This window comes from Silene latifolia, chromosome 4 (genome assembly GCF_048544455.1).
Source record: "Silene latifolia isolate original U9 population chromosome 4, ASM4854445v1, whole genome shotgun sequence".
In the NCBI taxonomy this organism is placed as follows: domain Eukaryota; kingdom Viridiplantae; phylum Streptophyta; class Magnoliopsida; order Caryophyllales; family Caryophyllaceae; genus Silene; species Silene latifolia.
In genome coordinates, this window is record NC_133529.1 from 15,694,199 (window position 1) to 15,718,344 (window position 24,146).

The following is a 24,146-nucleotide window of genomic DNA, read 5'->3' on the forward strand; positions in this document are numbered from 1 at the left end:
AGGAACTTGTCTCTCCATTTTTTTTTTAGGAAATGGAGAGAAATTGGGCTCGTTATTATTGATGGGAATAGAAAGGGTATTTGATCTTTTCCAAACGTTCGTGACTTCGAGTTAGTTTCTTAAAAACCGAGCGCAACTTGTACATTTGAAATTTGGCGATTTTTACAAAGGTTGTCGAGATCTCCAAAATTTGTGTCTTATTCCAAATTCAATGGGAATATCTAGACAGTAGTCAATATAGTAATTTGATGTGAATCCGACAACTTACTATCTACTCACGTGTTAGCGTGTTGATCGTACAAATTTTATGTCTGCTCACGTGCCTCAACGGCAAAAATCCATTATTATATTCCAAGATTTCCAACTATATTTCCCAATAATCCATCAGTTCTCTTTACTCACTCAAAAATGAAAAGAGGCTGTGTATTACAACAACTTTATAAATAAATAAATAAATAATCGTAAAGATTGCGATGGCTGAAGCGGCGGCGATCAGCTTGGCGAGTGATGCCGCAAAGGCCACGGGTCGGCTTTTAATGGGTCGAACCATCGAAGAGATGAAGATGGCGTGGGGTCTCAAGGATGATCTTCAAAAGCTTAAGACCAAATTCTCGAACCTCCAACTGTTTCTCAAGGACGTAGAGAGCGCAAAGCATGCTGACAAAAGAAGTCAAGTCAACGATTGGGTTTTAAAAGTAAAGGATGCGGCTTATGTTGCAGATGATATCATTGATGATTACGACTATGAAATCATCCGAAGGGAACGCGAGCAGAAAAAGCAATTCCGAGGCTTATTCAGTGGTAACAACAATCCCATTGTATTTCGGATTAGGATGTCTCGCAGGGTTAGGGATGCCTTAGCCATGTTTGATGAACTAGATAAGAATGCCCAAAACATGGGTCTCAAACAAGTGGAAATCACAAAAGATGGGATCGCAGGGATGTCTTCAAACAATGATGAAGGTAGCGAGAGATTGAGTGAAGCTCGACAACATGCAGCTGCTAATGCTAATGAATTTGTGGGAAGGGAGGATGAGATGCAGAAATTGCTTGAAATAATGTGCCGCCCAAGTAATGAGGAAGCTCTCATTTCTACGGTTGCCATCCGCGGAATAGGAGGTAAACTTACAATATGACTTCAGACTTCTATTATTTGTATTCTATAATTGGGTTTCATTATGTCGTAACCAAAATTAGGCCATATTGTTTAATTTCATATAACGAGTAATATATACTTCATTCTATTCACTCATTTCTTTCCCTTTATTTTGCACAAGAAATAAGAAAATGATTTTGTACAATACAAAATACTCTACCCCCTTGTCATAAAGAAAAAAAAAAAAAAAAAATTCTACCCCACATACAATTAAATTTAGACCACACAAAACCTTCCAAAAAAAAGAAAGAGGGAAGAAAATCCGACTATCATGAAAACGGAAGGAGGGAGGAAATGAGTGAATAGGAGGAAGTATATAATTCTAGTCCATTTAAAAGAGATAATATGTTTCTATTTGATTAGACATATTAATAGAATATTCTTATTTGTTACATAAATAAAATTGTACTGATTATAAGTATGACTAGCATAGATCCCGCAGCGCGCGGTATATATAGAGTATTTATTTTTTAAGGTGTTATTTATAATGAAAAACTAATTAAAGTGAACCGAGTAACGTTATGAAATGTGTATTTTTATGAAATAAATATATTTTTTTACCATGAAATTAATGATTTTTTAATTTAAATAATTCTCCAATTGTTTTAATGAATTTTCTATTATCACAAACTTAATGGTAGGTATGCGTCGAGTTATTCTCTAAAATAAAAAATGAAGAATTTACGTGTAGTTTATAGTTTAACATCAAATTTAATTTATTTTGATGAAAAAATTATAACAATTAGTAAAGTTAATAGTTTAATAAAAAAAGAGAGTTCATAATTTTAATCTATACTAAATAGTTTAATAAAAAAGATAATAGTTTGAAGAAGGAATATTTTACTTGTTTCTTGAATTAGATAGATGCATTTGGAGAAAAATAAGAGAAATATTATTCTCTTAGTAGTAAATAAAGGAGATTTTATTAGTAAATATAGATAGTGAATACAAATTAAATAGGAAATAAATATTATCTAGTATAATTCACTTGGGCGGGAAATATAAGCGGGAAAATTTAGAGATGTGTTAATCTTTTAATATATAGGGAATGGAAAAACAATATTTTACTATTATTATTTTTAAAACTAAACTTGATGACTATAGTAATTACTAGTTTGGATGCCCGTGCGTTGCAACGGGGTAATTAACTTAGTAACAAAAAAAATGGTTATAAGGTCTTAAGATTTACATCTTATGTCTAATCATTTATTTAGCTACAATCAAAAGTCAAAACATCTTATTTAAGAGACGCAAAAGATATTGGGTTGATACCTAAGTTTCAAGGATGTCTCATATTTATAATCATAAGACCACCACATCTTATGTTAATCTTTCGATGTGGAACAATTCTATTATTTGTATATAATCCTACATTATTTTTCAATGTGGGACATATAACATACTAAGAAGCATACAATTTTATATATGTACAAATTATATGAAATCTATACGCTTATGAATTATGATAGCATTTTTACCACAAATCAAATTATGTTATTTTCATAATTTTCTTAACGATATTTTTTTGCCAAATGAACTGTAAAAGTTTTTATATAAAAATTAGAAACATCACTTGAATATAGTATAGGAAATAAATATTATAATAATTAAAAGATTCTCCACTTTATTTTTTACATCAAAAAATATTATTTATGATATTTTCCTAAATTAATTTTTAGAATCACCCCCACCTTATGATAATTTTCTGAGGTGGAACAATTCAACTATTTATATGTAGTATATTTACCATACCTACATTATTTTTCAATGTGGGACAAATAACACACGAAAAAGTACATCATCTTTTTTGCACCTATTTCGATATCCAACCCGATTCAATAATGAGAAAATACTATACTATCTATTTATATTCGTACGTTTTTTCCATTTTGTCATAATTAAAATATGTACAAATGATATGATTTAAATTACATTTTTTTCCTAACACGACTTTTAAGATGTAATTGAGGGAGCAATAAAATGTATAAACAAATGCAAAAAAAATTCTGGTGCGATTTTGATTAATGATTAAAAATTATGATGTGTTTTAGTTACTCAAATGTAATGAGGCATAATAATTACCTATATTTGAAAGTTAAAAAGATTTAATTCTACTATTTATCAAAGTAAAAAAGCTCATTATTGATTTGTTTGTGGATTCAAGATCTTTTTATGCAACACTTGATTGTATTATAATTCATAAATTTTCTATTTTAGTGCAGAGATTATCATTATATATGACACATTAATAACCAATTTATGTATATTTAGCACCCATTTTATTTTTTTAATTATGATTTTGTCTTAAATAAAGTTATTATACTATCGATTGTCTTAAAATAAACATTATAATATCATTAATATAGTAATATATAATCACTTTTATAAATATCTACGTGATTAATATTTGCATGGTATTGTTGTAACTAAGGTTTGCCGTTAATACAAACTCTTATAAGAACTCTCTAAGATAATATTTAAGCGATTCAAAAGATTTTGGGTTGATACCCCTAAGTTTCAAATATGACTCCTATTTATAATCATGTAATACCTCACCTCATGATAATCTTTTAATGTGGGACAATATGTGAAAATAATATGATACTATATTCTAATGTTAGCATTTATCTGCCACGAATCTAATTATATAATTTTTCAAAAAAAAATTATGGGATGTGAAGTTCATGCTTTGCTTCGAGTACTAACCTCATACGCATCAAAATGAGACTAAGGGTAGCTTAGTTATTTATCCCTTTTGTTTCTTATTTCCCAAGTCATCAGTATTTATATAAGGGCATTAGCTACCTTGTAATATTCATTCAATGAATTTTATGAATGAACTTGTGAGATTTCATTTGTATAATAGAATCTAGGTGATTCATTCACTACAATTCTATTATTGGGTTAGCCTATCATTCTCGTAATTGAACAAATGTAGTTCTATCCTTTTTGTTTCCGTTCTTAATTTAGATTGTATCATTTGGTTATTAGAGCCAACTTTCCTCAAAAATACAAAAAAAAAAAAAAAAAAACAAATATATCCAGAAATTGTTGATCGGCAGTAATGACACTTTCTGACGACGTTGCATCGCTCAAGTTGGATAGCGTATTCCTGCCTTTGTTATACCACAAATTCTCATTATAGACGGACATTATCCGTCTATACGTATAGACGGATACCATTTCCCCTCACAAAATATCCATTTGCCATAAAGTGGAAAGTACATGGGGGTGCCCCACCTTGTCCCCCCTACCCATTTTATTAGAGGTTTTTACCCGTCTGTTCGCCCCACCCGTCTACACCAAGACCTATTGTTGTTATACTGGGCATTCTACCTCTATGCTTCTGTTTCTATTAAATCTGCTCTCTGAATATTCGACGAGTCCAAATCTCCCCTACTCTTAAGAGAATAAAAATTCTCTTAGTTTTCCCTCCAAAAGGCATCTATCTAAATAAGGTAACAAGGAAAAAAAATTTCATTACATTATTATCTTTTCAATTAATATATTCTTATAATTAAACTCTAATTTTTTTAATTAAAATTCATATTTATAACTTTTTCATTAAAATCCATAATTTATTATGCAATCATTTCTATTTCCATAGATATTATTCTTCATCAGTTTCACTCTAAAATTACGCAAACCTGTTTCTTATGCAATCTTTAACATAATTATTGACATCACTTACACCCTAAAACTACGGAAATTTGTTTCTTATATTATCCTCATCAGTTACACTCTAAATATGGTGTATATTTTAAAGGACGTAACCATTTTTATGTATTTTTTTAATTAAAAAAAAATATTAGTCTAATTATTCGTAAATTGTCTTTTTAAGTGCGTGCTATACTTTATTTACATGTTTTTGTTATATAGTTTATACGCTTTTTAATTAGATTTTACATTTTTACATCACTTAATTGTAATTTAATGTCATAAATTAGTTTCATGCAATGATATAGCATTATAGAGTTAATTTTTATAGTAAAGTAAAAATGGTTTAAGACAAAAATAACTTAACTTAAAGCATCTTTTGATGGTAATAAACTCTCATTTTCTACCTCTTACTAAGATTATATTAGTACATTATAACATTAAATGTACAGTTAATTTATGCAATTAATTTAATGAGTTATGCAATTAATTTAATGAGAATGTCTCTTTGTAAAACAAAACAAAAAAATAGCGTGCTGTAACACGGGGATCTACACTAGTTCTTTCTTAATTCATTTCATATGGTAGTAGGAAGTAATATTCGAAATATTACGGTAATATTGATACTTAAGGGTAGAATATTATTATGATCGTATTCCTGAAAATATGAGATTCACGTTGTACTATATATTGAGACTTTGATACTAAATAAAACAAAATCGAAAGCTTCGACAAAACCATTATATTATATCGTTAACAGCATACATTTTTCAAAATTTCGCTCACGTATTTTGAAAACGTATAAAACCACATGGAACCAAGGAAGTATAATTTTTTAAAGTTGTCTCAGAGTTCAATTTACTTTCCTTTAAGAAATGGTGTTTAAATGATTCTTCTATCTAATGAATTGCCTTAAATATCATTCACGACTCATAAGTTATTTGTGAAGCAAATTGACACCATTGTTTATCTCATTGTGTAATCAACCTCACATGATCACATCCGTAATACTTTGTTTGTGACTTAAATTTTTGAGAGTTAGTAATATCGCATTGTGTAGTCGACAAAATTTATCAAAATACAAATATGAAAAGTTGAAGATAATTTTTGAGAGTTAGTGTATATTTTGGTACTTTGTTTAACACTTTGACCAACTATTTGGTTTGATCCTATACGCGCTAATAGGTCTTGGCAAGACAACCTTTGCAAGATGCCTATATGACAGCGAGGACATTGAAGCTCATTTTGAGAAAAAACTTTGGATAAGTGTGTCCGATAATTTCAGCATCCCGAGAATCCTGAAAGAGATGCTTGAATATGTTCCATCAAATAAAGGAAATATGTCCAACATAGCAGCAATGATAAATGAACTTCAAGAAAATTTGAAGAATAAAAAGTATTTGCTTGTCCTTGATGATGTATGGTGCAAAGACCAAGAGTTATGGAGTTCCCTTAAAAATGCATTGCAGAGGATCGGGGGACTTCCAGGATGTCTGATTTTAATCACCACTCGTCTCAAAGAAGTCACAACGGGATCCCAAGCTGTAACACACTGTTTAAAAAAACTCTCAGAAGAGCAAGGTTGGGCTCTTTTAAAGAAGAGAGTGTCACTGGGTGGGATTTCTCCAAATTTTATAATTTTAGAAGAAATTGGGAAAAGGATTGTTAAGAAGTGTGACGGTGCCCCTTTAGCTATAAAAGCAATCGGAGGTATACTTCAATCGATGGAGCTTCCACATGAATGGGAATTAATAGAAAAAAGTGAGATATGGGATTTGCCACAAAATGATGAAAACCAGATCCTCCCATCACTAAGGTTGACCTTCGACCATTTACCATCTCCTGCTATAAAGCAATGTTTTGCTTACTGTCCTGCTTTTTGTCGTAAAGGCAGCTTGATGAGAAAAGATGGGTTGGTGGCTATCTGGTTGGCTCAGGGTTTCCTTCATGGATCTGAAATAATAAACTTGACAATGGAGGAAATTGGCGAGAAGTATCTAAAGGTTTTGCTGAATTATTCATTGCTAGATGAAGTAAGGGAGTGGGGAGCACTGCGATATAAGATGCACGATTTAGTTTACGATCTTGCGGTGGATGTTTGTGGGAAAGACTTGTTGTTATGGAAACCAGAAGATCGTCAAAAAATTGACAGTTGTCGCCATTTAGTTATTGATAAGAAAGATGTTGAAGCTCTATCCAACATTCCTATAACAAAGACACTAAGGAAGCTGAGAACAATTTCTAATGGACTGCCACACAATGTGATGGCCCATGCAAAGTACCTGCGTACACTTACAGTCGACCGATGTGAGATAAAAGAATTGCCTCCGTCCATTGGTTTGCTTAAACATCTCAGATATCTCAGTCTTTCAGGTAATCCAATCGAAACATTGCCAGATTCAATCGGGAAACTTTACCTTCTACAAACACTCAGACTTCTTAACTGTTCTCATATGAGGGTCCTCCCAGCAATATTATATAGGTTGACTAACTTAATTCACGTCCCAACAACTACTCTTATGCTCGCACCAAGGGGTTTACTAGAGTTAAGTAACCTCCACACCTTACCTCGTCTTGCTTTGCGTGATGATGAAGATGGATGGTCTATTGACGAACTTGGGGGTCTGCATAAGCTTATGGGCGAGATCCATATCTCTGGTCTAGAACATGTGAAAACAAAGGAGAATGCAAGGAAAGCTGACCTTGCTAGAAAAGCTAAGGTTTCAAATATAACCCTAGATTGGAATTACAGAGTTGGAATTAGTGGTGGGAGCTATGATGAAGATGTTCTGGATGGCCTTCAACCTCACCCAAACATAACATCTCTGGAACTTCAAAACTTCTTTGGTCTGAAGTTTCCTTCCTGGATGGTGAGGATGGCAGTTGTGTCCGAGGGTGGAAGTTCCCCCTCGCTGCTTAAAAATCTCACATATTTGAAGCTAGTGAATTGCAGTAGATGCGAGATGCTTCCTAAACTAGGACATCTACCTTGTCTGAAATATCTGTATTTAAGTGGACTCAAGGTGGAAAGCATAGAAAACGATTTCTATGGTGTTCCTCTGAACGAGAGCAATAATAAGGTTAAGCGTGAGTCATTTCCATCTCTGACAGAGCTTGAGATATCCACTTTCTATTCACTGAAGACATGGGTCTTGCCCTCCGCAGGAGAAGAAACAACTATATTTCCTCTTCTTGATGTTATTAAACTTACAAATTGTCCTGAGCTAGAAATATTTCCCGCCTTGGATTATTTCCAATCCCTTAAAACACTACAACTTTCAAATGTTGGCATCCAATCGTTGGAGATTACGACACAAAATTCCTCGTCCATGTTGTCACCTGAAGTGAACTTGAAGCTTGAAACACTGGAGATAGATAACTGTAAGAAGCTTGTGTCTATACCCAGGGAGCTGCAGTTCGATGCACCTCTCAAGACAATGATTGTGAAAGGTTGCCCTGCCTTTACTTCCCTGAGCAACCTCTTTATTAGTAGATGTGAAAAACGCGCTTCTTTAGCAACGTTCACGATAGAGGGTCGAACACCAGATTTCAACAATCGCAGTGTCAATCATGTATCATTTCCATCTCTGATAGAGCTTCAGATTGCTAATTGCAGAGCGTTAAAGACATGTGTCCTGTCACCCTCAGCAGATGCAACAAATGTTTTTCCTCGTCTTGAGATTCTTCAAGTTAGAGATTGTCCTGAGCTGGAAACATTGCCTACACTGAATGCCCAATCCCTCAAGAAAGTAGAGATAAAGAATCTTGGTATCCGATCCTTTTCAATAGCGTCGCCAACTGTGAACATGAAGCTTGAGGAACTGCTATTATGGTATTGTGAGAAGCTTGTGTCTTTACCTAGGGAGCTGCAGTTCGCTGCATCTCTCAAGATAATGAGTGTGACTAATTGTCCTGCTCTTACTTCTCTTCCAAATGATCTTTTCAACGGACTCGCTTCCCTAAGCGGCCTCCGTATTTGTGAATGTGAAGCACTAAGTAATATCCCTACCAGCTTGGAAAAATGCGTGTCTTTGGCGACGCTCGGAATAGAGGACTGTCCATCTATAAAGGGCCCAACGCCAGATTTCAGCAAGTTGAAGGGTCTAAGATTGCTACGTAAACGTGGAAATTCCATAGAGTTGATGATTTCCATGTTGAAGGCGGTTGAACATCTTCCTAACCTAACGAAATTGAGAACCGGCAGGTTCAGTGACGAAGAGGAACAAGAATTATACTTCGCTGATGTGTCTCCCATTCAACAAAATCAATCTCTCCGTGAATTATTTTTGAATGGAAGCCCAAATATGAAGTCTCTACCTGAACAACTTCAACTAATCACTCAGATTAAATCTTTGTGGATATGGGAGTTTGATGACTTGGAAGAACTTCCAGAATTGGTGGGTCGTCTTTCATCTCTCGAGGAATTAAGGTTGGGAAAATGCAAGAAATTGAAAGATATACCATCAAAGGAGGTTTTCTTACAGATGACCCGATTAAGGGAACTGCATATTTGGTGGTGTCCAATCCTAGCTGAAAGTTGTGTCAAAGATGTTGGCTCTGATTGGACCAAGATCTCGCATATCCCCTCTATTTATATGGATCATAAGGAAATTCAAAACATGGAGTGAATCGTAACTAGGTAAGTATATCATCGTGGAATTTTTGTTGTTCTTTTATTCTGATTTAAATTTCATTCTTCTTTATTTTAATTTTTAAAGGAAGGTTATAGATTGCTGGATGTGACCTGTGGGGGCTGTGAGTGTTAAATTTCATTCTTCCTTATCTGATCATCTTTTCTTGTGTAGAAGTTATTTTAAGAGGGTTAATTAATAAGGTCAATTATCCCTTGTTTTTATATTAAGAGTGATTTAAAACCGTTTTACACATTCGCCTTTTATTTTGGGCATATAAAAACTTGGGATTACGATTATTAAATGGAAGATGCACAAGACTTGAGAAAAAGTTTCTCATTAAGTTCCCATAATTATTGTTAAAATGTTTGCCGTTTAACTTGCAAAATTAACGCAAAGAAAAGCTCGTCAGTAAGGTTATATTAAAATCACAAATTCCAAGTCCGAATATGCAATGACCAAAAGATTTTTCTTGGATGTTTTTTTTTTCTCTCAGTTAATATCATCGTGTCATAATAACTAGGTAGGTAAGTTGTATTTTGACTTACCCTGTGTTGAAAATGAAGATGCACACATAATGTTTTCGCGATGATCCAGATGAATTGTCTAGAATTGCATCGGTGAATATTATTTCTTGCCCGGCCCGTTCTAATTTGTCTCGATCCTTTACTGAATGCAGACTTATACATGAAACTTGATGAAGGTTTTTCTCTTGGCTTCTGCTGGGACTTATATTGGAGTCTTGTTATTCGTTGGGCAACTTGATGAAGGTTTGCGTACTGGTTGATTTGTTTTCTCGTTGAAAGAGGAAAGACCGAAGAAAAGATGAATTAAGGCGTTGGCAGAATGAAATTATTCAAGGTGTGCTCTTTTGTGTTCGGAAGTCTTGTAGTGTGGTTTGCGAGATGATTTTATTAGTGATACCTTTTGGGCGACGTGAAAGGTATAATATGTGATGTTTGTTTATTGAATATTGTATCTCTCTTTCAAATACATCGAAAAAAAAGACAAAAAGGAAAATATTAAGGATTGATTTGTATTTCGTGAAAATGTGTTTATAAATTTGGTAATATGATACTCTGTATGATGTTTGTTTTGTTTATTCTGATTGAGGAGAGAATTTGGGGAGAAGATATGTTATTTGAAAAAGAAGGTATGCGTGCCCTCATAGCTGGATAGTTCTCCGTAGGATTCGAACTTCAAAGGCTATAATTCTTCTCTATGTACTAATTTTTTTTTTTTTTTGTGTGTGTGTATATGAATTGCTCTTGTTTTATGTATTTATTTATGTGTTATTCTTCTCTCACAAAAAACTAAGTCAGTCCATCCTCGCTGTTTAATTTCAGATTAGATTCGCTACCCTCGCCATCAAGACCTTATGAACTGCCTCACTCATTGACGTCATTGTTTTCATAGCAAATTTGTATGTTTTTAACTCAATTCACTAAGTTGTAAAACAATCGATCATGGAACATAGAATTCACACTTTATGAAATTAAAGACACAACCAAAATCTTAGAACATGAACTCGTCAACTAGAACTAGTAGTCATTAAACTAAAGGGTAGGCACAAATTCACGGAGTAACTAGATTACTAGACGGGGAATGTGGCTTTTATACCCGGAGTAGCCTTTCAGGTGTACTGCAAGTTTCTGTAATTGGGAACCAAAAGACAACTAGTATAGGCATGACGTGCACAATTTCCGTGTCCTCGTACATCTACCCCGTGGATTTATGGGTGGCCTAAACTAAAATCTTACTTTACAAAACTTATACTAGAAGGTACTAGCCATAATATATTAAAAATTCAATATTAAAATTGTTAGTCTTGAAGTTAAAAATCTTGATTGTTAAAATAAATTTATGAGCTAGATAAGTAAAAAATTTGGTGTAAATATATCATAAATCATAGGTTGAGTATTTTAAAATTTTAAAACCCATATGCTTAAATCAAAGAACAAAGTTTTCAATCCAAACCATTGATTATTCAAGTTGAGACAATAGTTATCAAAAAGTTATTAAGATGATCCACAATCGGTATGTTGGTGACTTGATCGGCGTTCTTTCTGCTATGCGTTTGGTTCGTGGAATGGAGAGTCAGTGAATCGCAAACACAGCGGAGTGGTGGTGGCAGAGATCTAGATGACATGAACGAGGACTGCAATTTATCTGAGCTACTTATTCTTCCTGGGATCGTCCTATGTTATAAGACGGTCTTATAGAAGAATACTAAAGGACAACGACAAAATAATTCCTATAACAAGAAGATACTACAAAGATCAAATACTAAAGGACAATGTATTTGCCTAACTGTCTAAACTTAGATACGAATTACGATCATACAGAGTAATATACATATGTATCTCGTCTCTCTATCGATAGTAATAAGTGAATAAGTTATAGGTTTCAGATTTAAACCATTTTGGGAAAAGAGTGATTTGTATAATTAGGGTTTATGATCGTGAGTTAAGAGTGAGTCTTTGTGAGCATGGTTAAAAATGATTGCTATGCATAGTTGAGACGATTTTATACTCCAAATCACTGTCCATCATAATTAGTTTAATGACGACTGTTTGGGAGCTTCATGATTATCTAAACTCGACTCAAAAGCTTAAAGTTTGTTTATGATCATCCAAACTCGGTTCACATTCATCAAAACTCCAAACCCGACAAATATTGAACACTTAGACACATTTGATCATCATCTCGACAGGATAGCTCGATTAAGCATTACAACAGTTGGTAGGTTTACTTGATTGATAATTTATGCCATGAGAAATACTTCCTCCATTCAACTCCACTCTACCACTTTCTTTTTTCACGTTTGCCAACGCATGTTTTACGCGCTAAATATCGTTAGCTACGTATTTGCAAAAATTATAAAAGTTAGATATTTTTAATGTACTCGTAAAGGCGAATCAAACAAGATCTCACATGAATATATTGAATACGCACTCGTGAATAGTATTCAAAAATGAAATAGGTAGAGTGGAATTGAATGGAGGTAGTACATATACGAATACACTAGAGAACCTTAACTAGAGCTGGAGAGGTGTGCCAGGCCCGTGCAATAGTGCAACGCATGGGCGACGCGTGAAGGCCCAACGCGTGAAGGCCCAGGCAACAAGCTACCTTGATGGACCTCCCCTCTTAAAAAATAAATTTAATATCGTGTGAACCAATGGTCCACATATCAGATATTAAACTGATAAGAACAGATACTACACTTGATCTTAGCCAAAAGGCCGAGAAAGGTATGAGTTGTTCTATGACCAGCTTTCGTTTATATAGTCTTTCTCCAGTTCAATAACCATATTTCTTAGATGTGGGATATAACATGGATAGTATTACTAATGTTGCTGTATTTACATCATGCGGTTGCATTGATAAAGTCTTTCAACCTGTGATTTTTGAACTTTATATGGTGGAGAAAGTCTTTCTGAGCATGGTTAAAAATGTTCGCCATGTTTATCATAACTGATACAAGAAGTCCACCATAATTCGTTTGATGGCTCGACTCATGGCCACGAATTAAAATAACTTGGCAACTATCGAGGGAAATTTACTTGACTGCGGTGGGTTCCCTTCACCAGGCTACTGCCTATGAGTCGCCTCCTTCCACTACTTGAGAGCTTAGAGCAAACGGTTTCATGATCATCCAAACTCGACTCGGCTGGCAAATTATCCGACGACTACTTCTTGAGAGCACGTCACCTCCTCCAGCTGCTTGAAATCTTACAATTTACAGTTTCACGATCATCACCAAGTTTGACACTATTCGACCAACGCTGCTTGAGAGCTTAGAGGGTTTCATCACATCACATCACATCATGATAATCCAAACTCAACTTCAGAACTTGGAGCTTAAAGTTTCTTGATTTATTCAAAAACTCAGACTCCTACTGTGAGCCTTGTTTTCACTTCAATCAGAAATCCATAATGTGACCAAGAATTGCAGAAATTAAACTGGAATTGGAGAGGTGCGCCACTCCCGTGCAATAGTGCAACGCATGGGCGACGCGTGAAGGCCCAGGCAGCAAGCTACCTTGATGGACCACCCCTCTTAAAAAATAAATTTAATATCGTGTGAACCAATGGCCCACATATCAGATATTAAACTGATAAGAACAGATACTACACTTGATCTTAGCCAAAAGGCCGAGAAAGGTATGAGTTGATTATAGGCCTGTCTCCGTTTTTATATTGTATCATGCTCTTCTCTTTTTCTCTCTGAGCGGTGTGGGATTGTTTTCCTCTTATTTGAAGATACAGAGTGTATTTTTCACACATGAATATTGTTCCTTAGATTTTTTTATGTCAATCCATGCGGTATGTTGGAGTCAATTCATTATTTATTATAACAATTTGACCCGCCAATAAGATGGGATGTGCATCTTTTCCACACATGAATATTGTGTGAATATTGTTCCAAATATTTATTTAGATTTTTTTATGTCAATCCAATATTTATTTAGATTTTTTATGTCAATCCATGCGGTATTGTGGAGTCATTTCATTATTATAACAACCCGGCCCGCCAATAAGATGGGATGTGCATTTTTGGGCCTATTATTTGTCCTCATTAACCCAAAAACACAAGCCCTTGTTAGTAAGTGGTGGGTGCAATCTCTTATAAACATATCACAAGTCTCTTATTTCCCCGATATAGAACAACTTTCCTCTCAATCTCCTGAGTAATTTTTTCTATTCAAGCAAAGGCAAGACATGGATCATATTATTATACGAAACCTCAACCAAAAAGGATAAAATGAATGGAATTCAACCTGTTGCTTAGACCTGACAAAACTAATCTGATTTGATTGGCCCGCCTGAATAACCCGACCCGACACCTAAACATAATCTCCGAGTTTGACTCGATCTCGAATTAACCTGACCCAAATGTCGTCTATTGTTGCAAATTGATTGTTCATAAATAACTTGATAACAGCTCAGCCGAAAATGACCCGAACCCAAAACAACCGGAACCGGGCCGGCCAAAACTCTTAAAAACCCGAAATTAACCCGAACCGAACCCAGCCAACCTGACTCACCTGTTTATCAGTTTTACGGTGCTGATATGGTAGTAAATCGTAACCGAGCTGCTGATGGAGTTTAGCATGCAACACCACTCATTTTTGTTTGTTGACGAATGAACGTTCGTCATACATAGATGACATTTTTTTGCTATTATATTATATATGTACCTCCCGTCCTCCCCCGTCATAGATCGGAGTATTAGTTTACGTATACTTCATTTTTGTCTTATAAAATAATGTAAGCGTTACTATTAATTGAGACGGATAAAGTAATAATGAGCTTTGAATAATTATCCCTTGTGAATTAGAAAGAGTATACTATTACTAAGAATGGTCAATATAATATTACGAATTAATCTCCATCTCTTGACATCTAAAGGGCCAATTAATAGGCATATGCATTACTTAGCTGCCACTACTCTTCAAGATCTTGCATTTGTCAACCGTTAATTAACAAGAACCTTCATATTTCATAACAATCACTTGTTGTTTTCTTACATATAAACCAAACAAAATCAATCATTATTATTATATTCTTTGGTTACATAAATATCGCCTAATGAATCCTCGAAATGTAGAAGAAGTTCTTACGGATTTCAAGGGTAGAAGGGCGGGAACAATCAAAGCTCTTACTAAAGATGTAGAATTATTCTACAAATTATGTGATCCTAGCCACCCAAGTTTATCTCTCTATGGCCTTCCTAATCAACAATGGGAAGTCAACCCGTCGCCACCATCACCACCATCATCAGAGCTCCCAGAGCCTCGATCAAGCATTAACCTAGTTAGGGACGCCACGTCAAAGGAGGAATGGTTATCTATGGTGGCTTTGTATAGTGATGCATGGTTGCATGCCCTTGCATCTTATTTTTCTGCTAAATGTAAGTTTGTTCAGGCCGATAGGAATCGTCTTTTTAAGAAAATCTCTGATATGCCTTCAATATCTGAGCTGATCATGGGTGGGACGACCAAGAAAAGAGCCAAGGCCAAGTACGGTTCTTTGCCGGATGAGATATTAGGAAGATATTATACTAAGAGGATATTATATATTCGGTTGCGATATTTTAGCGATATTATTATGATTGCATTTACATTATGCCCTGTAACTATATAAGCCACCTTTGGCTCATTAATAAAATCAAGCCTTTCCCTTATACGTTCTTAACATGGTATCAGGGATCTCACACAAAAACAAAACCCTAACCCTAAAACACCATTAAACCACGAAAATCCTCAATTTTTTCGCCATGACTGGCGATGATGCTTCCTCAACCACAAAAATCGACCCTTCCAGTCCCTATTTCCTAGGATCTCACGACATTCCTAGTGCAAAAATCTCTAATGTTATGTTGACTCGATACAATTATCAAGATTGGCAAAAATCAATGCGGATGTCGCTCAAATCGCGACGCAAATTCGGCTTTGTCGATGGTACCCTTAAGAAACCAACCGACCCTGTGACTCTCGACCACTGGGAGGTCGTCCACTGTACACTTGTACAATGGATTCGGAATATGATTGATTCGTCACTTTTACCTGTTATACCATATGGCGAGGACGCAGCTGCACTATGGTCCGAATTGAAGGATCGCTTCTCTGTCGTTGATGGCGCCTTGATTCACAGTCTCAAAACTCAACTCAAAAATTGCATACAAACCAAAGGTATGGATGTTACCACTTATTTTGGAAAATTACAATCTCTATGGGATGCTTTGCTTATTCATGAACCGATATTTGCGTGCAAATGTGGAGCCTGCAAGTGCGATATTGGTAAGGACGCCGCTCAACGCTTAGATAATGAGCGTCTTCATCAATTTTTTATGGGATTAGATAACACTCTCTATGGTAATATCCGTTCCCAACAACTTCAACTTGACCCGCTACCGAGTCTCAGTCGTGCTTACCATGTCGTATTGCAAGAGGAGCGCCTACGGGTAGAAATCATGCCCGCGGATGTCACTGATGTTGCTGCATTCGTTGTTCCTGCCTCTCGCCCCTCTGTTGATTGGCGTGTTCAGCGAGAGAAGGAGCGGGGTGAGCGGCATCAGAAACTTATTTGCTCTCACTGTGAACTGCGGGGTCATGATGTTGCTGGTTGTTTCTTCAAAAGTCAGCGCTTTCCTGAGTGGTGGGGGGACAGACCGCGTACCATTGCCGAATACAACGATGCACGGGCCGCACGAAGATCCGGAGTGCTCTCGCCTGGTTCGGCCGCGGGTTCTCAGCTGCTGTTGGTCATGATTCCATGGTTCATGCTAACAATGTGACGGTTGGAGTCTCTGCTCATTCCCTTACTTCTTCCGATCGTCTCAGTGGTATGTGCAGTTGGATAATAGACACAGGCGCGTCTAACCATGTTTGTGGCAATTTATCGTACCTTACCTCTCAGCGTATGATTCGTGACCGACTTGTTGGTTTGCCGAATGGCCAACGAGTCGTGTCATCCATCATGGGCTCCGTTTTTATTAACGATTCTTTGACTCTACATCACGTTTTATACGTCCCCTCGTTGACTTGCAATTTAATTTCCGTCTCACAGCTTACTTTGGAACATGACTACTCTTTTGAATTTGCTAAACAACATTGTCTTATTCAGGACCGTTCTTTGAAGAGGACGATTGGAGTTGGTGAGCTGCGGGATGGACTTTACTGGATTTGTGTGGGTGCTGAGACTTTGGTGAACAATGTAAAAGCTGATGGCTCTTTGGATTTGTGGCATCAACGCTTAGGACATCCGTCTGCAAAAGTGGTCAAGGCTATTCCCTTTGCTCGTAATTTTATTTCTAATAAAGAACATGTTTGTGAGGCATGTCACTTTGCAAAACAGCATCGTAGTAGTTTTTATTTGAACAATAAACGTGCTTCTGGGTTATTTGATTTGGTTCACTGTGATTTATGGGGACCTTACCGTATTCCTTCCTCATGTGGTGCAAGTATTCTCTGACCTTGGTTGATGATTTCTCCCGCGCCACTTGGTTTTATCTGTTGGTTGATAAGACGGAAGTTTCTGACATGTTTATGAGTTTCATTTCCATGATCGAGACCCAATTTTCCAAACAATTAAAAATGGTCCGCAGTGATAATGGTACGGAATTTAATAATATGGCCGGTTATTTTTTCAAAGCTGGTATAATCTTTCAAACCTCTTGTGTTGGCACGCCCCAACAAAATGGGCGAGTCGAACGAAAACACCGTCACCTTTTAGAAGTAGCTCGATCATTATTTTTTCAATCTCAATTACCTAAGTCTTTTTGGGGGGAATGCATTCTCACTGCCACTTACTTAATTAACCGAACACCCTCCGCTTTTCTCAATAACAAAACTCCGTATGAATGCCTATACGGAACTCCACCGTCCTATAAAAATTTGCGGGTTTTGGGTGTCTCGATTTTGCACACAATCGAATACAAAAGGGGATAAATTTGCCAAGAGGAGTCGTAAATGCATTTTTGTAGGATACCCTCACAATAAAAAGGGTTGGAAATTATACGACATTGATACGGGGTCCTATTTTGTTTCACGTGATGTGGCCTTTCACGAGTCTATTTTTCCCTATACTACCGAGGTGGTTTCACAGCCTGACACTTCTACTCCCATCCCTGACATTCCGTTTAATGGAACCGAGGAGGTGTTCGATTTTTTCAATACCAATGACACCGCTTGGTCCGATCGTGCTGCGTCTGATGATCCGGGTCCTAGCACTAACGGGCCGGAAACTGGGCCGGATACTGGGCCTACTCCTGAGATTGTCGAGCCCAGCGGGTCTTCTTCTGCCGATGTCTCGGTCTCTGATGGGATTTCGGGGACGGTTTCTGCGACCCATGATACTGATGCTCTTGGTCGGGAAAACGCCCAAAAATACCAAATTCCAATTTGCGCGATTATGTCTTAGCCACCACACAAAGTCCATCCAGCTCTCTCCAATCCGCGTCCTCTTCAGGTAACTCGTACTCCTTAGCTCACTATGTCAATTGTCATTCTTTTTCACCTAAACATCGTGCTTTTATTGCTGCTATTACTAGCGGTGTTGAGCCTCCGTCTTTTAAGGAGGCTATTCGTGATGCTAATTGGTGTACAGCTATGAAAAATGAAATTGATGCTCTTGAGCACAATGGGACTTGGGAATTGACGGATCTTCCTTCTGGTAAAAAAGCTCTTGGATGCCGTTGGGTTTACAAAATCAAATATAACTCCGACGGTACCATTGAGCGATTGAAAGCCCGCCTTGTTGTTTTTGGCAATCATCAGGTAGAGGGTATTGACTACTCTGAAACTTTCGCGCCTGTTGTCAAGATGGTCACAGTCCGTACCTTTTTAGCTGTTGCGGCTATTCAAAAATGGGAGCTTCATCAAATGGATGTTCACAATGCGTTCTTACATGGTGATCTAAATGAGGAAGTCTATATGCGACTTCCCCCTGGTTTTAGTCAAGGCAAGACCGGCAAAGTTTGCCGTTTGAAGAAATCATTATATGGACTGAAACAGGCTCCGCGCTGCTGGTTTGCTAAGCTAACAACTGCTCTCAAGGCATATGGCTTCCGTCAGTCATACTCTGATTATTCCTTATTCTCTTACTCGCAAGGACAGGTTCGTTTATTTATACTCATTTATGTTGACGATCTTGTCATTCTTTTGTAATGACTCTTCCGTTGTTGCTCAATTCAAGACGTATTTGGGAAAATGCTTTCATATGAAGGATCTCGGTCCTCTTAAATATTTCCTTGGCATAGAGGTGTCTCGTCACAATGACGGTATTTATCTCAGTCAGCGTAAATACGCTCTTGATATTATTTCTGAAACTGGCTTGCTTGGAGCAAAACCCGCCCTCACACCTCTTGAACAGCATCATAATCTTAGTCTTGATGATGGTCCGCTTCTTGATGATATTGAGTCCTATCGTAGATTGGTGGGTCGACTTGTTTACCTATCTGTCACACGGCCTGATTTGTCTTACGCCGTTCATATTCTCTCTCGTTTTCTCCACCAGCCTCGGCAAGCACATCTCGCGGCAGCTCTCCGGGTTGTGCGATATTTGAAAGGAAGTCCGGGACAGGGTATATTCTTGCGCTCGGACAGTACCTTAGACATTACAGGATGGTGTGATTCTGATTACGCCGCGGATCCTATAAAACGGCGCTCGGTCACCGGTTGGCATGTATTTCTTGGCCGCTCTCCCGTATCTTGGAAGACGAAGCAGCAAAATACGGTTTCTTTATCCTCCGCGGAAGCCGAGTATCGTTCTATGGCAGCATTATTATGTGAATTGAAGTGGCTCAAAGGGTTATTGGTAAGTTTGGATGTCCATATCCCTCTTCCTATGAAGGTTTTCACAGACAGCCAGTCGGCCTTGGGACTTGCCCATAACCCCGTCTTTCACGAAAGAACGAAGCATATCGAAATCGACTGTCACTTCATACGTGACGCTATTGTTGACGGTTTGATCAAAGCAGAACATGTCTCCACTCATATGCAACTGGCAGACATTTACACCAAGGCCTTGGGCTCTCCTCAGTTTCACGTTCTTCTCCGCAAGCTGGGCATTATCGATCTCCATGCTCCAGCTTGAGGGGGGGTATTAGGAAGATATTATACTAAGAGGATATTATATATTCGGTTGCGATATTTTAGCGATATTATTATGATTGCATTTACATTATGCCTTGTAACTATATAAGCCACCTTTGGCTCATTAATAAAATCAAGCCTTTCCCTTATACGTTCTTAACATGAGATGTTGTGTAACACCCCCATACTCCAAGTGCCTTACCAGGACCACTCAGGTATAAGGATACTACCATCTCGGTTGCCCGAGGTACTGAATATCATAAGACAATAAAGAAACGTACATTTAAAGTAATTATAGATTAAGTGATTACATGTTCAAACCAAAACTAATAAAAGGAATTACAAGGTTCTCATACGGTCTACAGCTAAAACTATCAAAGCTACTAGACTTCGTCTGACACAGCGGAAGACTTCTAACTGCCACGTGATGACTCATCCCAGCTATCCCATACGCGTCATATCACACCCGCTCAATAACTGCTCACCACCCCCGAATGGATCACCACAGTTTTTAAAACATTTAAACGGGGTCAGTACTAATCACACAATTCAATACATATATCAACAATAAGATAAACAGACAGCTGAACTGTCACACACACACACACACACCACCAACTCCCGTCGTCTCAATACTGACTGTCCACTGGACCAGCCCTGCCAGTGGGGGACCGCAGCCGTTCCCACCTAAGCCCCGCTCATCGTACGAGCGATAACCCTGTCCCATTAATGTGCACATCCCCTTCCGTGGCGGGTTCCACGAAGGGCGAAACTAGGGCGTGAGATCACTCCCGCAAGTGACCCCACTCAGCCGAGAACGCATCTCGAGAACCATCAACAAACACAATCTCAATCACAACCACAATCATCATATCAAACAACTAACTACAGCACATCACCAATATCCCATTATGGGACTAATACTGAGTAGGAAATCCTACCTGGAAAGCACAACACGCAGACGGTATCTACAAATTTGTATCAAAACGGCTCCTCTACGAATTCTCCTCCTATCATACAGCACATAAAGACTACACATCACAAACTACACACCAAAACCCCCAATTCCTAAATTAGGGTTTAACCAATCTTAACAAAACATTATAAAAACTATATTAAAAGCTTACCCTCGACGCAAGGAATCCAACGACACGAAAAACGACAAGAACCGACCGTCTGAACTCCGGGAATTGCTAAGAATGCGATTAGGAAGACGAAGTGGCTGCTTTCTCTCTTAAACAGGGTTTTAGGTTTTGTAAAAGTGAATTAAAACAATGACGAATATGTTTAAATACCTTAATCGCATAATTAACAAAACCCGAGAAAACTCCCCGTAAAACCGGACACTCGATCGAGTACCCAAGGTACTCGATCGAGTACCCCCTTACTCGATCGAGTACCCCACCTACTCGATCGAGTACCCAACAGTCGTCGAAACTATTTTATTCGCAACTTACCCTTACTCGACAGAGTAAGGGCTACTCGATAGAGTACTCCAAGACTTATAAATACGAAGTATTACAGTCTTCCCTCCTTAAAAGGAACTTCGTCCCCGAAGTTCAACCCATACATAAAAACAACCATACAGACTCGACCAAGACACAACAACTTAGCTAAGGCCTCAAGAACTCGACCGAACATAGAACATGAACTCTTAACACCCACTCCACCAACTATGTTTACTTCCACAACATGACTCACTATACCGTATCTACCACATACATATCTCTCACGACACCAACTCCATACATAACCAACTACCATCCTCTAATGCTGCTAGCTCCATAATATCATCAACTATCAAATCCAATACCAAGACACTCATAGACATCAAACGGGATGTTACATTCTACCACCCTTAAATGGAACTTCGTCCTCGAAGTTTACTCACACTCGTAACCTCATCATCCAACTGTCAATACTAGCGAAATATTCTCACACTCCTAAACATCACGCTACTACAAGCACGGTCATGACCTTTAATAAAATCACCCACAACACGAATCGATCTTTTATTCTATATCAAGACTCAACTTCCGAATATATTACCATATGTACAACCATCAAAATCTGTTTTATCGCATCCTACTCCTCTTAAGACAAATGTTACGTCCTCGTAACTCGCTAATACCAAACCATATCTATATATCATTACCCTCTGTACCACCACATGTCTAAGATAACCGTCTATAACCCAAACACTCACCATTCTTATATCCAAGGCTCTCATACATAAACATTTCCCATTCCTCAACTCATTCGGCAGCGCACCTAACCTATACCATAAACTCGTAGCAAATCACGATACCCACTCTTCATTATTACTGCCAAACAACATACCTCTCTATGTAAGGCACTTATCTCCCAGAAGCATAACTCATGATCCGCACTCGTTACGTACACGCACACTAGATCCTCAAGTTCTTTCTTTCATTACCGCAAAATTCATACACAACTTAACATGACACTAATTTCCCCAACACCCTACACTCACTGTCTCAACAAAAGATTATGAACTACCTGCCGCTTTCAGCTCATTACAACACATGTTCCACGAATCATTTTCCATTACCATGTCTACCGATGTCTCATCTGAAAACAAGATCAAAATTACCGTAACAACCTCTCACAACCGTGTCCCATCAACAGATTATCACTATCCCATGACAACAACGAAACATATACAACTCTATTTCACATCATACTCTACCTCATTCCCAACTTAACCAGGTAAAGAAAACATGAATAAGCAAGACAACCGTCTATCAAAGACAAACCGAAACTCGCAGAGAGCAACATCAAACAAAACAACAATCTATGTATAATTGGTATGTACTTTCGAAACTCGAATCATAATCATCCCGCCTACTCCACCACAACCGGTGACGGCATCACAACACCGCCACCAACACCCACACCGCAGTGCGAAAATACCCGCATCACAAAGACTATGTACCGTGCCCGGATCTCCACCCGAGGCACCACAACCACACCGATAGACATCACAATTGCATACAATTCCCATAAATACCGACTCAAAGATATAACTTCTCGACAAGAAAAACTTACTCAAATCCACCTTATTAAATCACCACGTAACATATTATATGGATAAACAAGAAAACAGATAACATCTCATGAACATCATCTCTATCATTTCCCGGAATACACATGTGTTATCAATACACATAAAATTATAACTAGCCATGTCAAATCAATCAAATTATTACCTTTTTGGATATCATTCAATTAAATTACCGTGTCCAACATATATATTACCGAACATTCATAAAACAATTTTATAATTATCATACCATACCACTTCTTGTGAGGTCAGAACCTCACACAAACATTTACACATATCATAGACCCGTAATCACAACCAACTAGTCAATCCTGACCATGTAAGTTACCACTCGAAAAAGGTTACTGCTGCCCGAGTTTAACTCATATGCCCCTCATAACATATTCCCCATTCGCACAACCATCACTTCCTGCCAAATATAACCATACCTTCACTATTCAACTAATAGCGTCCGCCTCATCTAACCACATCTTATACCCTCTCACAATCATACACAACAATCAGGTCCCTACCAAATCAACCTCTTTAGAATTGTTACCTTTCTAATATTCCATCACTCTTAACCATTAGTGATAACACCACAATGCCACCCGTCGTATATCAAATCTCTTACACTCATATCAAAATAACATGGTTTTTCTACCATTTTTGGTTAACATTGCAAATAACGAACATCAAACCCATCCACAAAATTACCTCAACATTATTCCCAATGCTATCTTATTTGTATTGTCATCCAACTCTCCACCAAATATCTCGTATCGTGCCAATACTCCACCAACTTCTTACTCCCTTAATTCCTCGAGACTCATTACCAATCATGTTGCCCGGAAACTCCTATATAACCTTTAGCTAACATCCTCGTGATACCATCACATATTTCGATGATTTCTTATCTTTATATCACATAGCTCCGGTGAACATTTTCCTCAGCTTACTTTTATCCTTCTTTTCTCTTTACACTCAATAATACCAATTAATAGTTCAACTCCTTATTCCTTCTAGCTAACTCTTTA

The 24,146-nt window shown here is 37.4% G+C and overlaps 3 protein-coding genes, 1 non-coding gene and 1 pseudogene across 6 annotated transcripts; 3 read left to right on the plus strand and 2 right to left on the minus strand.

The window, feature by feature from the left end:
* Window positions 1-426: 426 nt before the first annotated feature.
* LOC141653104 (putative disease resistance protein RGA3) lies at window positions 427-10,546 on the plus strand. Of its 3 annotated transcripts, none has more exons than XM_074460753.1 (3): window positions 427-1,119; window positions 5,999-9,452; window positions 10,124-10,546. In XM_074460753.1, the coding sequence occupies exons 1-2, from the start codon at window positions 474-476 to the stop codon at window positions 9,439-9,441; spliced, it is 4,089 nt and encodes a 1,362-aa protein (XP_074316854.1). In that variant the 5' UTR covers window positions 427-473; the 3' UTR covers window positions 9,442-9,452; window positions 10,124-10,546. The 3 variants fall into 3 exon arrangements, with proteins under 3 accessions (XP_074316854.1, XP_074316855.1, XP_074316856.1); XM_074460754.1 differs by lacking the exon at window positions 10,124-10,546 and having other exon boundaries at window positions 430-1,119; window positions 5,999-8,636; window positions 8,704-9,104; XM_074460755.1 differs by lacking the exon at window positions 10,124-10,546 and having other exon boundaries at window positions 430-1,119; window positions 5,999-8,581; window positions 8,656-9,104.
* A 1,945-nt stretch (window positions 10,547-12,491) lies between these two features.
* Window positions 12,492-12,702, minus strand: LOC141653956 (U2 spliceosomal RNA; annotated as a pseudogene).
* Window positions 12,703-13,419: 717 nt separating this feature from the next.
* On the minus strand, window positions 13,420-13,615 carry LOC141654445 (U2 spliceosomal RNA). The gene has a single exon (XR_012548004.1). It is a non-coding gene; the product is annotated as a U2 spliceosomal RNA (small nuclear RNA).
* Window positions 13,616-15,039: 1,424 nt separating this feature from the next.
* On the plus strand, window positions 15,040-15,594 carry LOC141651118 (PHD finger protein ALFIN-LIKE 4-like). Its single transcript, XM_074458841.1, has one exon. It carries the CDS (start codon window positions 15,040-15,042, stop codon window positions 15,592-15,594), a length of 555 nt encoding a protein of 184 aa, XP_074314942.1.
* A 133-nt stretch (window positions 15,595-15,727) lies between these two features.
* LOC141651119 (uncharacterized) lies at window positions 15,728-16,605 on the plus strand. Its single transcript, XM_074458842.1, has 2 exons — window positions 15,728-16,514; window positions 16,595-16,605. Exons 1-2 carry the CDS (start codon window positions 15,728-15,730, stop codon window positions 16,603-16,605), a joined length of 798 nt encoding a protein of 265 aa, XP_074314943.1.
* Window positions 16,606-24,146: the final 7,541 nt, after the last annotated feature.